Source organism: Budorcas taxicolor, chromosome 8 (genome assembly GCF_023091745.1).
Source record: "Budorcas taxicolor isolate Tak-1 chromosome 8, Takin1.1, whole genome shotgun sequence".
NCBI lineage: Eukaryota > Metazoa > Chordata > Mammalia > Artiodactyla > Bovidae > Budorcas > Budorcas taxicolor.
In genome coordinates, this window is record NC_068917.1 from 105,789,338 (window position 1) to 105,807,946 (window position 18,609).

The window sequence follows — 18,609 nt, forward strand, 5'->3', positions numbered from 1 at the left end:
CTGCTTATTACCCTAAATAGCTTCCAGCTGCCCTTGGAGTAAAGTTTAGTCTGCTCTAAATGACCTGTAAGGCCTTCTTCACTGTACCCCTTTGGCCTGTCTTCAGCCTCACAGGCTTCTCTTCCTCGTACTCACTATGTTCTATTCATACGGACCTTGAATGACCTTGATTCTTTTCTTGCCTCAGGGGTGCTATTCTCTGCCCATCTACCCATCTCCAGTAATTTTCAGTCTGCCTGAATGTTACCTTAAGAGGGCTTCTCTGTTCTCTCTTCTGCCTACCCCTGCTTCGTCCAGGTTAGCTTACTGTTATTCTCCTACCACAGTACCATGTGTATTTCCAACTATATACTTAAACACATTTACTTATTTACATATTTGAGTTTCCTCCTCTAGGGTAAGTTTTGCAAAAGGAAGAATCTTGTCTTTTGCACCTGGATCCTTGTAAGTAGATATAAAACCTACATGGGTTTTGTAAGAATTAAATACATTTTGAGTGAATGAATATTTTGTCCAGTGTTCTTCCAGGTGCAGTAAGGAGGTATGAATTAGTAACTTGCCCTCTAAGAACTTTGCTGTGTGTATATGGTGTTTTTTATCTTGTATTTTAAGAACTGTAAGTCAAATGTTCCATAAGAGAAGATTGCTAACGATATCCAATAAAAAGCAATTTCTTCTGTCAGGAATTCAAGGAAAACCTCATAGATATTTTAACTTTATCCTACTTTTGGCTTCCCTTGTGGCTCAGCTGGTAAAGAATCCACCTGCAATGCGGGAGGCCAGAGTTTGATCCCTGGGTTGGAAAGATCCCTTGGAGAAGGGAAAGGATACCCACTCCAGTATTCTGGCCTGGAGAATTCCATGGGCTGTATAGTCCATGGGGTAGAAAGAGTCAGACACGACTAAGCGATTTTCACTTCACTTCACTTACTTCTGACACATTTTAGGTGTACTGTAAATGTTGAATAATTAACGATAGGATTTTCACATATTCAGAAGATGGGACGGGGACTGCTGAGCCAAAAAAGCGTACAGCTATCAAAGTACTAAATTTATTCAGGAAGAGTGAATGGATGACTTTCACTGGAATATCTGAATGTAGAGAGGATTAGATTGGGGTAAGGCTGGGAAGGAAATCTGTAACAGAGACATAAGTAAATGCCAGTGAAAGTGAAAGCCACTTAGTTGTGTCTGACTCTTTGGGTCCCCATGGACTGTATAGTCTATGGGATTCTCCAGGCCAAAATACTGGAGTGGGTAGCCTTTCCCTTCTCCAAGGGATCTTCCCAACCCAGAGACTGAACCCAGGTCTCCGCATTGCAGGTGGATTCTTTACCAGCTGAACCACAAGGGAAGCCCAGGAATACTGGAGTGGGTAGCCTATCCCTTCTCTAGCGTTTCTTTCCAACCCAGGAATCGAACCAGGGTCTCCTGCGTTGCAGGTGGATTCTTTACCAACTGAGTTATCTGGGAAGCCCCAAATGCCAGGTAGTGGACATAAAATAAATGATGAGCAGGGTGAGGTGAAGAAAGATACTTCTGTGTTTCTTTGCAGACAGATTAGTTCGTGGGAGTAAAACCTAAAATGCAAATCACGGTTTGAGAAATACATGCAAATAGTATCTGGATACTGGTTTCACTGGAACTACTGGTTCTATTATCAACACCATCACCAAAAAACAGCAAAATGCAGCTCCTCTGAAACACCTCCTGTGCTTGGTTTGGCTGGAAAGAGTGTTTGCATCCTTATATTTCTGGAATGGAAACATCCTGAGGGGTGCTAAAACAGTTGTTACAGAATTTGGTTGTTACTGAATAGCTGTATCTGATGACTTCTAAAAGCCTTCCAGGCTTTTTTTTTTGTGGGGAGGGGCATGCTGTGTGGCACAAGGATCTTAGTTCTCCAACCGGGGGTTGAACCCATGTCCCCTACAGTGGAGCAGGGGAAGCATGGAGTCTTAACTGCTGGACCACCGTGGAAGTCCTAAAGCCCTTCCAATTCTTAGTGAGGTTTCTGTGACCCACAAATTGAGAGGCAGGGCACTAGGTTTTATTTTGAGGTGGTCTGCCGATAGATGGAGAGATGGCTCGTTCATCTCTTTCTAGGTCTGCTTGTTGAAGCCAGACTTCTCTCCTTAGCTGAGTCAGGAGGCTAAGCATCCAAGGAGAGTTTGTTAAATGTCTGCAGTTGATGAAGATGAGGACTTGGAGAAACACTCCATTCAACTGTTTCTCTTACATCTTCTCAACAGTGTTCCATCAGGTGGTGACTAAAACAGACAGATTGAAAGAGCATTAAAAAAAAAAATGGGGATATTTGAGACCTAGTCTCAGTTGGAGTCATGAGGAAAGGCACATTGTGCTATGAATGGTCTGAGGTTTTAGAACTAGACCTTGCAAGAGGTGGAAGATGTGTTGCATTTAGAGATTATAAGGATGGGCCTTGCAGACTAGAGAAACAATGTCAGAGAAGACACCAGACAGCAAAGTGTGGTAAGAGTAGAAACTGGGCTAATTAGACTTGTTCAGCTGAAACACAAAGTACCTGTAGGCCAAAAGGTAGGTTGAGGCCTTTATTTTAAAGATCTATGATCTTAGAACAAGGAGGTTACTAGACAGTGGAGAGGTTGGTAGGCAGTGGAATGCTGGGGACAGATAAGTAGAGCCATGCTTTAGGTAGATTGATTTGTCATTGATGTATCACATAGGATGAACAGAGAGCAGAAGTACCGTGAGAAAAAACCCATGTGTGTAAGAGAGTGATTGTGAAAACCAGAGGCAGCCTGAGTGAATCTTCTTACTTATTTGGATTAGGAAAAATGATCAAAATTTGACACTGAATAAATAGTAAGGCAGATTTAACAGAGAATAATCCCTGGCCTAGGAATGAGGATACATAAGTTCTTGCCAGGGTACTTCCACAACTTTCTAGAATAACATTGAACAGGTTGCTTAAACTTTCCATGTGTTGGACTTCCCTGGTGGCTGAGCAGTAAAGAGTCTGTCTGCCAATACAGGAGAAGCAGGTTTGATCCCTGGGTCAGGAAGATTCCATTCCCCTGGAGAAGGAAATGGCAGCCCACTCCAGTATTCTTGCCTGGGAAATCCCATGAACAGAGGAGCCTGGCGGGCTACAGTCCATAGGGGTTGCAAAGAGTTAGACACGACTGAGTGACTAATACTTGCACTTTTCACTTTCTTTGCCGTGGTTCCTCTGAAACAAGAAGAGATACTGTGAGGATTTGTTGTTGTTCAGTCAGTCAGTAAGTCGTGTCCGAATCTTTGTGACCCTGTGGACTGCAGTACGTCAGGCTTCCCTGTCGCTCACTATCTCCTGGGGTTTGCTTCAGCATCAGTCTTTCCAGTGAATATTCAGGGTTGATTTCCTATAGGATTGACTGGGTGGATCTCCTTGCAGTCCAAGGGACTCTCAAGAGTCTTCTCCAGCACCACAGTTCGAAAGCATCAATTCTTTGGCACTCAGCCTTCTTTAGGGTCCAACTCTCACATCTGTCCATGACCACTGGAAAAACCATAGCTTTGGCTATATGGACCTTTGTTGGCAAAGGTCTGTCTCCGCTTTTTAATGTGCTGTCTAGTTTTGTCATAGCTTTCCCTCCAAGGAGCAAGCATCTTTTAATTTTGTGCCTGCAGTCATCATCTGCAGTGATTTTGGAGCCCGGGAAAATAAAATCTGCCACTGTTCACATTTTTTCCCCATATGTTTGCCATGAAGTGATGGGACTGGATGCCATGATCTTAGCTCTTTGAATGTTGAGTTTTAAGCCAGCTTTTTCACTCTCCCCTTCCATTTATCAAGCGGTTCTAGTTCCTCTTTACTTTCTGCCATTAAGGTGGTATCATCTGCATTGGGTATTTTAAAAAGTTTGTCCTTAGCATGCTTTCTCTTCAAAATGATAAGCCTCTGTTATTATATAGCTGTATAATTTGTCTTATAATCAGTTCCTCCAGGACAAACGGGCTTCTCATCTCCTTTGCTCAGCCTGAGCAGATTAACCATTGTTGAGTGGAGATGTAGAAAGATATTTATGATAGAAGGGGGTGACCTTGAATCCCCTGGAAGCAAAGCCTTTCTTGTCTTATTCTGATTAGAATCAAATCATGGGTTTGCTTTCTGTCTTTTCCATAGATAGTTAGAATGAGATTCACAGGGCAGCTCCTGAGTGGTCATTCTTAGCCAAGAATTTCAGTATAAAAGATCTACTGCCGCTAATTCATAGCTCTTTTGTTCTTCTAAAAACTTTCAGTCCATGTAGCCTTTCTTGTTTGCCTAGATCACTGCGTCTGTGCTTAGTCGCTCCGTTGTGTCTGACTACTTGCAACCCCAAGGACTGTAGCCTGCCTCTGTTCATGGGGATTCTCCAGGTGAGAACACTAGAGTGGGTTGCCATGCCCTCCTCCAGGGGATCTTTCCAACCCAGGGATTGAACCCAGGTCTCCCGTATTGCAGGACAATTCTTTACCACCTGAACCACCAGGGAATTGGTCACTCATAAATGGAGGCCCTTTAAGTTTTAAGTGTAACCATTTGAAGTAGTTTTCGCCTTTGTCTTTGGCCACTGGTTACTATTGATGCATCCGATTAGTCTGATGCATGAGTGGTACAGCCACATAGACTCTGCTATCACTTAAGTGTGTAGAGTGTAGTTTGGTTTCTTTCCACAAAAAGTGCTTTCAAGGAATCCTGCAACAGACTTATCTTTGCTATTGTTACTTCTTATGTTCCCTTAAGATCGTTATTACTGAGACCTTGTTCAAGGGTGTGCATGGTAGCCAGACTTAGATCACAAAATGGCTTAGGCCTAAAATGGCTTCTTTTATATCTAAAGGCTAAACCTGCTTCTTGTCCTCACGGGCCTCCTATGCTGCAGCGAAGAGCCAGTTTTGTCTCTACGATGGATCTGTTTCCTTGACTTTAACTTTTGTTTTGTGTTGCTTTTGTTATTATGTTGTTAGTTACTCAATTGTGTCCGACTCTTTGCAACCCCAAGGACTGTAGCTGTCAGTGGGATTCTCCAGGCAAGAATATTGGAATGGGTTGCCATGCCCTTCTCCAGGGGATCTTCCTGACCCAGGGATCGAACCCTGGTCTCCTACACTACAGGTGGATTCTCTGAGCCACCAGGGAAGCCCCTTTATTATGATAGTACATAATGACCTGCCTTGGGGAAGACTGCACCTCTGCTAGAAAAGATTGATATATCACCTCTGGAGGATGGCCATTCCAGGAGATATTTGCAAGATAATGGTCTTTACTTCCTCAACTCCTACCTGTCTCTGTCCTATAAGGAACCTGGCATCCAGACCCAGACAAGATGGTTATTTTGAGACATTAGTCTACTGTCTTTGTCAGCCAGCTTTCCCAATAGAATTGTATTCCTTGCCTCAATCTTCTGGTTAATTGGCCTGTCCAGCAGTGAGCAGACCGAGCTTGGACTCAGTAACACCTACACTATCTGTTTACAGTAGAGCTCACTTTGGAATTATCAACAAAGGCACAAACTTAGAAGAGAAAATGGTAGCTTTAGGTTTTGTTTGTTTTTGGTACTCTGCCTCACAGCATATGGGATCTTAGTTTCCTGGCCGGGGATCACATCTGTGTCCCCTGCATTGGAAGCTAAAGTCTTAACCACTGAACTGCCAGGGAAGTCCTGGTAGCCTTAGTTTTATTGAAATTTTTTTAAAGGATAAAATCTAGGTTTTCTTTCTTTCCTTTTCATTTTTTTTAATTTTTAGTGGTAAGGACTTCCCTGGTGCCTTAAATGGTAAAGAATCTGCTTACAATTCAGGAGACCCAGGTTCGATCCCTGGGTGGGAAAGATGCCCTGGAGAAGGAAATGGCAACCCACTCCACTATTCTTGGGTTTTGCTGGCGGCTCAGATGATAAAGAATCCGCCTGCAATGCAGGAGACCTGGGTTCAATCCCTGAGTTGGGAAGATCCCTGGAGGAGGGCATGGCAACCCACTCCACTATTCTTGCCTAGAGAATCCCATAGACAGAGGAGCCTGGCGGGCTTTAGTCCATAGGGTTTGCAAAGAGTCAGACATGACTGAGCGACTAACACAGTGTTGGTGGTGGGGTTTTGGAAATTATTCTCTGGCGTTCTGTCTTTATGTGAAGTCGTTCAGTCGTGCCCGACTCTTTGTGACCCCGTGGACAGTGAGTGGCCTGCACCAAGCTCCTCCGTCCATGGGATTTTCCAGGCAAGAGTACTGGAGTGGGTTGCCATTTCCTTCTCCAGGGAATCTTCCCGACCCAGGGATCGAACCCAGGTCTCCCGCATTGTAGACAGACGCTTTACCGTCTGAGCCACCAGGGAAGCTACAATTATAGCATGTGCCGTATCCCCTCCCATCACCTGCCAAATTTAACCTGGGCAGAACTCTGTGATTTTAAGGTCTTTACCATTTCCTTTTTCTTATTGGCCTGACTTATTTTCTTGCTGCCTCTACTGTCTCATTTTCCTAAACTGTTATTTAATATATTGATATGGCAGAACTCTGGGAGTCAAAAATTTTTGCCAGTTCTGGCTAGAACCTGTGTATAAACTTAAGATTTACTCACGCCTAACACTCTTTGTAAATGAAATTAGTTTAAGTATCCTTATGATTAACTGCACTCCAAGAAGGATACAGGCCAAGGAAAGAGAGTTAAAATATCCAAAGCATGGTGTGGTTATATTCAAACAGTTATGACCACATTTCTGTCAGTCAAGTTGGAGTAAAAATGTGAGGCCAGGGCCTAGAGTATGAGTGAAACAACATCATAGCCATCAAGGGAAAGGGCCTTCCCCATTTATATTCATCAAATTGTATTTCCCTTCCCTAGAATTGTATTTCCCTTCCCTAGAAACCACTACATTTTTTTTCTAAACAACTTCAGTATATTGGCCTGAAATGTCAGGCTATAGAGAGGCACCAAGGCCTGTTTTGTTACTGCATTATTTCAAGATCTCTCCTTTATTGCTACATTCCTTTGCCACTTCCTGCAAACAGCATAAGTGCAGCAGGATTCATAAAAGATCGTGTTACTTACTCAGTCGTGTCCAACCCTTTGCGACTCCACAGACTATAGCCCACCAGGCTCCTTTGTCCATGGAATTCTCCAAGCAAGAATACTGGAGTGGGGAGCCTTTTCCTTCTCCAGGGTATCTTCCCAACCCAGGGTTCCAACCCAGATCTCCTGTATTACAGGCAGATTGTTTATCATCTGAGCCATGTATAGGAAAATTTCAAAGTTCTCCTATAGAGGCACTTGAAACAAACCCAGAGTCATTCCTCAGAATATCTGCTGACCCCATACAGGTCATGAAAAGGCAGGATTAGTCCAACTAAACTTGTTGTTGCTTCATCACATGAACGTGTCCATATGCAGGAACCCTTGTTTACGGTAGTGCATTGTCTTTGATGTTGAATTTCTCCTGTCTATGCTTGCCAAAAGCTTGTATCATCAATCATAACTATTGACTCCAGAAAGCAGAAGAGTGACTAGATAGAGTTCCCTTTGTTAAATGTTTTTACAAATCTAAAAAAGAACATGACCCTAATCATTTTAAGAATAAAAGCTTTCTTCCTTATCATGAAAGTCAGGAAAGACTGGTAGCAGTCTCCAAAAGAATTATCTGAGGCTCCGGATTACATCCGACTGAGCTGGAGGAGAGAGACCATATGGCAGATGTGTGACCACTTCTGTGTAGTCTTTTGTGGGATCTAATCGTAGTCCCTATGGACTATTGTTTCTCATTCACCATTGTGAAATACCAGGAAAATAAAAGAGGATTTAAAGTTTAAGGTCAGTGCTAAGACCCAGAATGGGCGTCGGAATTTAACCTGCTCGCTAGTTCCCTATCTTCTGTCTATAAATTGATATATATTTTGCTAGAGATGCTAGATTTTGCAAAAAATATTCTGGCCCTCTAAGGTTTAGAGTGCATGTGTTTGGGAGAAGTGTTGGCAGGAACAGAGGAAGCTTCTTTTCGATGATTCTCAAAAGTAGACTGAGAAGGAATTAGATCCTTGAATCCAAGGAAGTTTTGAAACCTATTTTTATAAAGACGGTACCATACTTATTAAATGGGGAAAAGGGGAAGGTAGGAAATGCAAAGCTATGTGGGATTCAGTGGTAGTGGTATTCCGTCATGTCTGACTCTTTGTGATGCCATGGACTGCAGCACACCAGGCTTCCCTGTCCTTCACCATCTCCCAGAGCTTACTCAAATTCATGTCCATCGTCGGTGATGCCGTCCAACCATTTGTCCTCTGTCATCCCCGTCTCCTCCTGCCTTCAGTCTTTCCCAGCATCAGGTTATTCAGTTTAGGATGTGTCATTCATTCTAATAGTATTCCAGCCAATACAAGCAAGTTGGCATATAGCCAACCTCAAGTACGCCGCTGAGCATGAATGTTCCCTGGAAACTGAATAGTGTAAAGCCTTCCAAAGAAATAAGCTTCTCACCTATTTTTATATGAACTAAGTATCATAGAAATTCATACTTGATTTTTTTCTCTCGCCAAATCCTAGACCGCTTCTGATCTATTTTCTTAAAGAGCAAAGAAGTTTTCTATGCTAGACAAGAGAGCTTTTATGAACCATCCACATGTGTTGATAGTCATTTTGTGGCCTCGGGAGAGAGGATAGGCAGAAAGGGCTTGAAAGTGGTCTTAGCTAGAATACTCTGCAAGAGAGAAGCTAACAGAAAGCTGACTTTTACCTAGGATTCTACTATAAGAAATCCACTGTGGGCTTTCCTGGTAGCTCAGTGGTAAAGAGTCCACTTGCCAATGCAGGAGACGGGGATTCGGGGAAGATCTCACAGGCCCTGGAGCATCTGAGCCCTTGAGCCACAACTCCTGGAGCCCACGTGCCCTGGAGCCTGTGCTCCACAATGAGATGCCTGAGTAGCAGAGCTGGAGAACAGCCCCTTCTCTCCACAGCTAGAGAAAAGCCTGCACAGCGACAAACCCCCAGCGCAGCCAAAAATAAATTAATTAATTAAATTATTTTAAAAAAAGACAAATAAACAAGAAATCCATTGTGAGAGTTTGCTGGTGGTTCAGTAGTTAGGATTCAGTGCTTCCACCATTGGAGGCTTGGTTTCAATCCCTGGTCGGGGAATTAAGATCCTGTGAGTCACATGATGAGGTCAAAAAAATAAAGGTAAAAGAAAAAAAAGAAATTAATTGTCTATTGACAGTGGAAGGAAATAGATTCGGTTCCTGCTCTGTTCTCTAGTATATTTCAGTGTGAAATGTATCCTACAAGGTGATACTTCAAAACAGGTGCATAACTCGAAAGACGTTCTTAAGATTTGGACATATAGAATACTGATACATCTGAAGAGGTTTGATTAAGTACTTTCATTAAATAGGTGTCTCTGATTGGCAGTGAGATGCCTGGACAATTAGGGACCCGTGGGTCTTCAGAAGAAACACAGTGAAAGGAAGAATATGTGAAAGTTCATGAGGAAAATCAAGGGCACAAATCTTAATTAGTTTCTGATGCTCTCGTGTTCTTACTTTTTAAATTGTCCTTCACATTTCATCTCATGCCCCAAACTCAGTTATGCCTGTTCCGTTTCCCCTTCTAACTTTAGCCTTGAAGCGCCACGAGGAAGGAGTCTGTCTGCTTCATCTCTGTATGTCCCTCAGTCGCTGACGCCAGAAGGCGCACCACAAGCATTCGTGTATTCTCTCTTGTTGATTATTTTTGTGTGTATTCTGTTTTTATTTAAACCATTCACTATAAATAAACCTTTGTGGACAAAAATCTTACTATGTATCTCTTTGTACCTCTGATCTGGTCCCCTTATGGCAATGGTATTAACACCACCAGCTTGTTGAGTTCTCTCATGATGAAGCAATACAGTATCTGGCATGAAAGTTATTTAAATTCATAGTTGAATTTTGATTATCTGTAACGGATGCTTTGGCGTTTCCTTTGCTGGAACCTATTTTTTCAGCTTGCTATCATAGAATCATGGGATAGAAGTTGAAGAGGGGGAAATAAATGGTGGAGTATTTGTGCTTCTGTATCTCAAGTGCGCCTCTCTTCAGCCTCTTGGTAGCCCTGCCATATTCCCGTCTTTCGTTCACAGCGCTAATCACCACACGAAACTGTTCTGTTTACTGTTTCTCCATCCTGCGCTTTGTCTGTCTTATTCACCGTTGAATTATTAGCACTTAGCTCAGAGTTTGGCGAAAGCTGGATAAATATTTATTGATTGGATTAATAAAAGAGGCACACAGGCTGATGAACATGAACACCTACTTGGGATTTCTAAAGAACTCTTTTCTCCACAAATTGGCATTGAGGGACACATAAAGAGAATCCCACCACCTCCCCCTCTACTCTCTTCACCTTCCCACTCCCCATCCCAGCTACCAGAATTTTTGCTCTTTGAATAACGTCTTGGATGGACTTTTGCAATAAAACCATTAAGGGGTAGTAAACATAGACACAAGACTGAACGTGCAGTTGTCTAGACTTAATTTAATAGAGAATATCTAATTTATACCTTTTTTTTCCCCCATGTTCCCCGGTCTAATGCCCTGCTGATATTGATAGTGTATCAAATTCTGAACACAGTGCTTGCCTAGGGCAGCAGTAGACCTTTCCTTCTAATTTAAATTAGCTGAAGCCTGGTTGTCCCTATGTGAGAGTGTATTCGTAATATCCTGACTGAACACAGGCCATCCAATTAGGTGAATTATCTTAAAACTCTTGCTTTTTATCTACTGACATTTGTGATCAGAAAGGCTGTTAAATTTCATCCGTGGCATCAATTTTATGCAAATTATTACAAATTATTTCCTGCCACCCAAAGAAGCTACTTTTCTTCTCCTTATCTCATATTCAAGTTTGAACATACATTGAATGTATCTAGAAGAGCATTGATTCTTCAGAATAAGAGTTAGGTTTCTGATATTGTATAGCTGATTCACTTTGTATTGTATTGTATGGTAGAAACTAACATGACATTGTAAATCAACTATACTTCAATAAAAATGAATTTTTTTAAAAAGAGAGGTTTCTGAAACCCTATGTACAAATCCCTTCTGCCAGAGAACATCCCCTGTTGGTGCAGTTACTCCTCTCTGTGTCTGTAGATAATTAAAAAATAATTCTGAGTAAAATGTTAGGGGAGCATATATTTATTGGCTGAAATCCCACGTAGACTAAGTATTTATCAAGAAACAAGATTTGGGGAATTTCCTGGCAGTCCAGAGACTGGGACTCTGTGCTCCCAGGGCAGGGGACACAGGTTCCATCCCTGGTCAGGGAACTAAGATTCCACGTGCCACACAGTGTGGCCAAAGGAGAAAAATAGGCAAGCTGAAACATTGTGAAGATTAAAAAAAAAAAAAATCAAGACTTTGTGTTTTTAATTATTGTATATAATTCTTTTTCTTAAAAGAATCTTCTGCTGACTCAACTTTTCCTGGGAAAATAGGCCGTTCCCACCACATGGGGATGAACATGGATATGAGTGGTGGAGACAACAGCACCATGCCACCTCACCATCACCCGACCACGTCATCGGACCACTCCCACAACCACGTGATGATGATGATGGTAAGTGCCAACGCGAAGGCAGCCCGGGCCCTCCCCCACCCCCCGGGTCATAGAAATGATCAGATTTTAGGACTGCAAGATGACTGTGTTTGTCGTTGTTGTTCAGTCACTAAGTTGTGTCCAACTCTTTGCAGCCCCATGGACTGTAGCACGCCAGGCTTCCCTGTCCTTCATTATCTCCCAGAGCTTGCTCAAACTCATATCCATTGAGTTGGTGATGCCATCCAACCCTCTCGCCCTCTGTGTCCCCTTCTCCTCCTGCCCTCAATCTTTCCCAACATCAGGGTCATTTTCAATGAGTCAGCTGTTCGCATCAGATAGCCAAAGTATTGGAGCTTCAGTTTTAGCATCAGTCCTTCCAATGAATATTCAGGGTTGATTTCCTTTAGGACTGACTGGTTTGACCTCCATGCAGTCCAAGGGACTCTCAACAGTCTTCTCCAATACTACAGTTCAAAAGCATCAACTGCCTGGTGCTCAGCCTTCTTTATGGTCCAGCTCTTACATCCATACATGACTACTGGAAAGACCATAGCTTTGACTGTATGGACCTTTGTCAGCAAAGTGATGTCTCTGCTTTTTAATACACTGTCTTGGTTTGTGATAGCATTTTTTTTTCAAGGTTAAAGATCAATTTACCGATGAGGAAAAACTAAGGCAGACCTAGAGAAGTCAAGTGATTTGCCCAAGATTATGTGGCAGGTTAATTTCATGGCTATACCAGAATCAATATGGTTCTTTCTTCAGTATATCTTCCTTTCAAAATTGACCCTGGATTAATTTCTTTATGCTTTGTGTAGACGAGAAAAAAGACAGAAGTTGACAGCGAGGGCAAAGGAGAGTACATGCAGAGAAGTGCCTATATTAGTGATACGAAAATGAGGAGAAAGCTTTCCACTTCAATGAATGCCTCTTATTACCCAGAACTGCTGCTTACAAGTGTTCTAAGCTTCTTGACCTGAGATTCTCATGTAGAAACTTCGATTGTTTCTAACTAACATGTTTTGGTTTCCTGGCAGCCTATGACCTTCTACTTTGGCTTTAAGAACGTGGAACTATTGTTTTCCAGTTTGGTGATCAATACGGCTGGAGGTGAGTAAGCCATCAGGTGTTGTTTGAAGGTGACACTCACATGAGAGACAGTGACAAAGAATCTGGAAACCCAGCACCTCTTCCTGCCAGAGTTACTGAGTCGTGAGGGTTGCGATTGTAACCATCTGGTTCCCTATTTCCTACCTGGAAGATAAGGATACACAATGACTATTAGGTCCTACTGTAAACCTCTCTTAAATAACATGTGTATGTTTTAGAGTTTCTGAAACATAATTTAGATACAGGTCGGAGTCTTTTGCAGACCATTGTCTTTCACCCTTTTCCAGAGTGTTTCCTTGTTTGATTGGTCTCAGACGTAAGACTACAGTCAAGTTCGAATGGTATAAGAAGCATTTTATATATACATACCACAAAATAACCCTAGCTTCAAAACTGTTAATCGAGTACAGTCTCTTTGGACCCACAAAATCGATTGTTTTGGGAAGAAGGGAAGCATTTAATTCAGGTAGTATGTTAAATGTTTTGAAAACATGCATATTATTACCAACAATTTACAGTGTGAAAGACAGAATTGAAATGCCCACTCAAGAAATAGAGTCACATGCTTTAGAAGGGCAGGCAGGGCACAGTACGGCATGTGGGATCCCAGTCAAGGCTGGAGCCTATGCCCCTACACTGAGAGGTCAGAGTCTTAACAATAAGCGTTTTATTTCTCTTTCACGTATTTTACATTGTGTGTCTCTGTGTGTGAAACTAATTTAATCACATCAAGCAGCCAGACCAGAAGGTTATTGTTGTTCCAATTATTTTTTTGTTATATTAATCAGAAAAGGAGTATATTCTTTAGTAGAGACTGTAGTTTTCACTAACACCGTCTTAGTCCTTCTCTTCCACTCATGGAATATATAACATATATAACATATTCTGGAATTAACAGTAGAGAGTAGCAGTTTTTTGGAATTCCCTGGCAGTCCAGTGATTAGGACATGGCACTTTGACTGCCCAGGGCCTGGATTCAGTCCCTGGTGAGAGAACTAAGATTGTGCAAGCTGAGTAGCAAGGCCCATTCCCACCCACCTCCACCCCATCCAAAAAAAAAAAAAGAGGAGCAGTTTTTCTACGTTTTCTTTCACGCTTGGAGAGCACACCAGCTAAGCATTTTGCATGTTTGACATTACTGCCATCTTTTCCTTTCCTACTTAGAAATGGCTGGAGCTTTCGTGGCAGTGTTTTTACTAGCCATGTTCTATGAAGGACTCAAGATAGCCCGAGAGGGCCTCCTGCGCAAGTCCCAAGTCAGCATTCGGTACAATTCCATGCCCGTCCCAGGACCAAATGGAACCATCCTTATGGAGACACACAAAACTGTCGGGTAAGGAGATTGAACAGATCCAAGTGGAAGTTCTGTAGAGCTGAACTAGCCAAATAGCAAAGTGGCTATTTTATTAGCAACAGCCCTTTTCTTGAGTTAATGATTCCATGTCACCTTGATCAGCACTCTGTGGAGGCTTGGGGTTGTGAGTCATTAGGTCGAAAGAGGAATGATACTAACTCTTCTTAGAGTTCATTCTGAATTCTAAGCTCTGGTCACTTTGAAAAAAGGAAAGGAATCATTTTAACATATTAGTCAAATAATAATAAACAAGTTAAAGAAAGAAGTTTCAGGTCAGGGTACACAAGAATGGCAGAACCCTGTTGATTCCTTTCTATAGAAAGTGGTACCTGCCCACCTCTGGTCTCATTTTGTTATAACACTATGCAAAGGTCTGTATTTCACTTTAGAAAGTATTTGGATGACTTGGTTTTCCCCACAGATTGGCAAGTGCTTTTTAAAATTCCGTTATAATAGAAACGTAGATCTTAAAGCTAAATTGGAATTCAAGGAATCCTATAGACCAACGTCTTACTCTCAAGTAAGCACAATGTTATTTATTCCAGTAGTACCCATGATTGAGGGCCAACCAGATTGCGACTCATCTAAGCTGACAGAACTAGTGAGTGACAGAGGAGATAAACCGCTAGGTCTCCTGATCCCTAATTAAGAACTGTCTAGTATACCACCCCACCGTCAATTCTGTTTCCAAGTCTTTAAGAGTATGAGCTTTGCGAAGGTAGAAGGCCTGAAAATGTTCGCAGCAATAAGTGTGGGAGGGTGTGGGTCATCCCTTTCAGGTTCCACTGTGGGGGTGAGTCACACTCCAGCCTCCCTCTGCCCTCCTCCTGAAGAGCTTGACTCCTGCTGCCATAGAACCATATCTGGCTGATGTCTATTAACCTCATAGCCCTATCATTTTTCATTCCAAGGACCAATAAACAAAACTTGCATAGACACAAGTACCCTGGAGTTGCCAAGGTGACTGAGAGAGGGCAGCTCAAGCTGAGCTCATGACTACAACTGTTCCCTTTCTTGCGCCTGAAGCACGTGCTGAGCTGCCTGAGCACTCCTGGGGCCCTAACTCTTGTGTCCCTGTTTACTCTCCAGGCAGCAGATGCTGAGCTTCCCGCACCTTCTGCAAACAGTGCTGCACATCATCCAAGTGGTCATCAGCTACTTCCTCATGCTCATCTTCATGACCTACAACGGGTACCTCTGCATTGCTGTAGCAGCTGGGGCTGGCACAGGGTACTTCCTCTTCAGCTGGAAGAAGGCAGTGGTAGTGGACATCACAGAGCATTGCCATTAACGTCTCAGTCCATGGTGTGGCCTTATCGATTGCAGTGGAAAGCAGTTCAAGACTGGAAGACAGGATTCCACCTTCTCTTCTTGCTCCTTATCTCCTTACGACACACATACACCTGCTCAACAGAGGTTTAGCTTACAGTCTCTGAGTTAAAGTGGTAACTTCCTTCCCCCGACACTTCTTTCCCTAATGAGCTGAGTTTCCCATTTCTCTTGAGGTGAAGCCACTCAGGAGAAGTCCTCTCCTCCGTCATTATCTTAGATCCGAGTTATATGTTCTTATCTAATCCAGGTAGCTTTCTGTTCAATGGCTCAATCGCCTGCTTCCTTTTTTTTAGTCTTGTGTTCTTTTTTTTCTTTTAAACAGACAGTTTGTGAATTTGATGGGTTTTTCCTGGGTCAGTGATGGAAATGGGTTCACTTTAGCCAGGATTGATGGCAGGCGAGGGAAAGTCTTGCCCAGCTAAACCCAGAACCCAAACATGTTTTAGTCTTTGGACTCAATGAGTGGAAGATAGGTTATGCCTTCCCTAGATGTGACGTGTTGCACCAAAATCTTTGTAGGGGGCAGAGATGGTTTGAGACTGTATAAATACAGGCCCAGAACTTGCAGAACAGTGCATTCCTGGGTGGCTGACTAATCAACTTATGTTCCCACTCAACATTTTAATTAGAATGAACTTGTTAATCAAGGAAAAAAGGTGACAATCAATTTGAGAAAATAGATATTTTAAAATGAAACCATTGACATTTTTACTTTGATTTGGTACCTTAGTATGTCACAGCTGAATGAAGCAAGCGTTTAAACATTTTCTTCTGTTACTGTTTTCATGTGTCTGCCTCTAAACCAGTGATTTTCAAACTTTAGCATGCATCAGAAAATCACCTAGCGAGCTTGTTAAAAACCCAGTTGTTGGGCCTCGACCCAGAGCTCCTAAATCAGTATTTTTAACAAATTCCCAAGTGATGCTCCTGCTGATGATCAGGGGACCATACTTTGAGCATCTCTGCTTTAAACTAAGGGAGTATCACCTAGTGGGTGAGCTACCTGGGACTGGGCACGGGAATTTGATTTGCTATTAGTAGGTGGTGTGTCTGGGCTTAACTCATGTACTAAATGCTGCTGGTCAATACTTAATCATTCCACAAACATTTATTCAGCCCCGGCTGTGTCTGTGTGCCCAGGCCCACATGCACAGAAGGGCTGGAGCCAAAGTAAACTTTTCTTAGCATGTATGAAATCACTAGTCCTTATTTTTAAAGATCTGTAGTTTCTTGGAAGTAGCCTGAAGGTTGAGAAAGACCTTTGATCTGCAATGTAAATCAGCCAGTCTTGGGTTAGAAGGGCAAAAGCCCAGCCATCTCTTTGAGAGGCTTAGGGTGTGGTTGGCTGATGGGCAGATTTTCCTCAGCCCCGACATCCAAAGGCATACCAGGCAGATCCTCATTCTCTGCATGACCATCTTTGTTACTCGGGGTGGGGAGAGCTTAATTAGATCACAAGTGGCCAAAAATTGCTTTCCTTAGTGAAGAATCGTATTGGATTTTTATTCTCGTTAGTCTACGCTGCAGTCTTGTTCCCAGTCCAGCCTACCTCTGTATAGTGACTCTTGTGCTGGTCTATTAAATCCTGCCCTCCTTGGTGCTAGACTCCTTTTGTGCCTCAGGGCAGGAGAGAGAAAACACAGCTATCCTGTTGGCCTCTGTTGTGGTTTTGAAGTTTGTACTTACTCTGTTGATACCAGTTAAATATTGGAGGGCGACAAATGTGTACTTGCATGGCTTTGAACCAAGAGAGGCTTATGAGCTTAGCGGATCGAGGTTAAAACCTAAGAACCAACACTTAGAATTTTATGTTCTTCTCTCATTCCAACCCCTTGTAGTGCTGATACTTAGTATAAGCAAAGGGAATGACAGGTACTGATAAAAATCCAACATTAAGGTACAAATAGCCTGTATTGTCTCAGAAGCCAATGAATAATAAAACCCTGAGAAATAAAATCAATGTTTAGTAGTAACCCTGGTACTCTCTAGACATCTTGTCATGATCTGCTATGAAGTAACCTTATCAGGTTATTTTCAAGGTGTGAAAAATCAAGGCCAGTTAAGACAAAATGCTGCAAATTTCAAACTCTCAGAGAAGCAATTTGGGATATGTCTTTGGGTATTCAAGATAGAGTCTCATGAGAAACCTGAATTCTGTGATCTTGAGCTAGGTTGCCAAAGGAAGAAACTAGTGAAGGGGGAGGGGGGGAAGTAAACCTTTAATTCTGTCTTTCTTGAGTTCTTGGACTGTGTTAATGTTGATAATCTTGTTGCTTTTCACATCTATACCCCTGTTCATTTAGAATTTTAGTGCCTGACTGTTCCTTTTGGATGCAAATTGCTCGTTTCCTCCTGTTCACAACAAGTGGAAGCTGTATCGTCCTGTCTTTGGCCCCTTACTTTCAGTCTTTTATCCTATACATCTAGTCTATTAATCTCCCTAGCCCTCCCAATGCACTGGACAATGCTGTGCAGTGGGTTTAGATATTGATACCAACTGGAAGCTGTAAAACTCATTCGAGACCCTTAGCACACTTTGAGGAGCAATTGTCCTGTTGGAATTTCTATGAGGCTGGGTAAAGGGCTACCTGGTACTATCCACTAAGTTACAAAATCTTAGGTACCGTCTCCAACCTATGCCAGAGGAACATTCAGCCCCTCACTGCCCACAGACAGAGGCCTCTGTCCACCAGGGAATCAGTAGTTTCTTCACTACTTCTATGGTAGGGTTGTCTGGAATTCCCTTTTAGGCTGTGGGGCACTGGTTTCGGGTTCCCTGTAGAAGCTGGAAGGGGAGGTGGTAGGGAGTATACTTTCATGTCATTTACTGTTGGTCCTGCCCTCTCCAGCTGGTTCCTTGAGAAGATACATCTAAAGATACAAAGTCTGCATTTGATATAATGCCTTAATCACTGGGTCTACAATTAATGTTGACTGTTTTAGATTGTAAGCTCCTGGAGGGCAGTATTGCTGTCGTAGGAATATTTTAACAGTGTCATGTGCAAAAGAACAAATAAATATTTTGATTTTGTGATTCTATGTGTGTCTTCCACCCAGAGTGATGTCAGAATCAGTGGTCTCTTCATTGTCCACATGGACTCCGGCCATTATCATCAGTTTTTAAGATGTCCGTCTTTCAGGTGGCGTGACCCAGTTATAGTTTCATCTCACTGTCCTCCTCCTACTTTAAACGACAGGCTTTGTACACGCCAGAAGAGTTCACATGACCTTTTGCAC

General features: G+C 42.5%; 1 protein-coding gene across 2 annotated transcripts in view; it reads left to right on the forward strand.

The window, feature by feature from the left end:
• The window catches only part of SLC31A1 (solute carrier family 31 member 1), a 34,091-nt gene extending 16,532 nt beyond the window's left edge, over nucleotides 1-17,559 (forward strand). Inside the window, exons 1-5 of one of the 2 annotated variants that reach the window (XM_052644959.1) lie at nucleotides 4,337-4,386; nucleotides 11,437-11,594; nucleotides 12,614-12,686; nucleotides 13,851-14,019; nucleotides 15,130-17,559. In XM_052644959.1, the coding sequence (XP_052500919.1) occupies nucleotides 11,487-11,594; nucleotides 12,614-12,686; nucleotides 13,851-14,019; nucleotides 15,130-15,331 (552 nt within the window). In that variant the 5' untranslated portion in view covers nucleotides 4,337-4,386; nucleotides 11,437-11,486 and the 3' untranslated portion in view covers nucleotides 15,332-17,559. Of the gene's footprint in view, nucleotides 1-4,336; nucleotides 4,387-11,436; nucleotides 11,595-12,613; nucleotides 12,687-13,850; nucleotides 14,020-15,129 lie in introns of those variants that run through there. The other variant, XM_052644958.1, reaches the window with a different exon arrangement.
• Nucleotides 17,560-18,609: the final 1,050 nt, after the last annotated feature.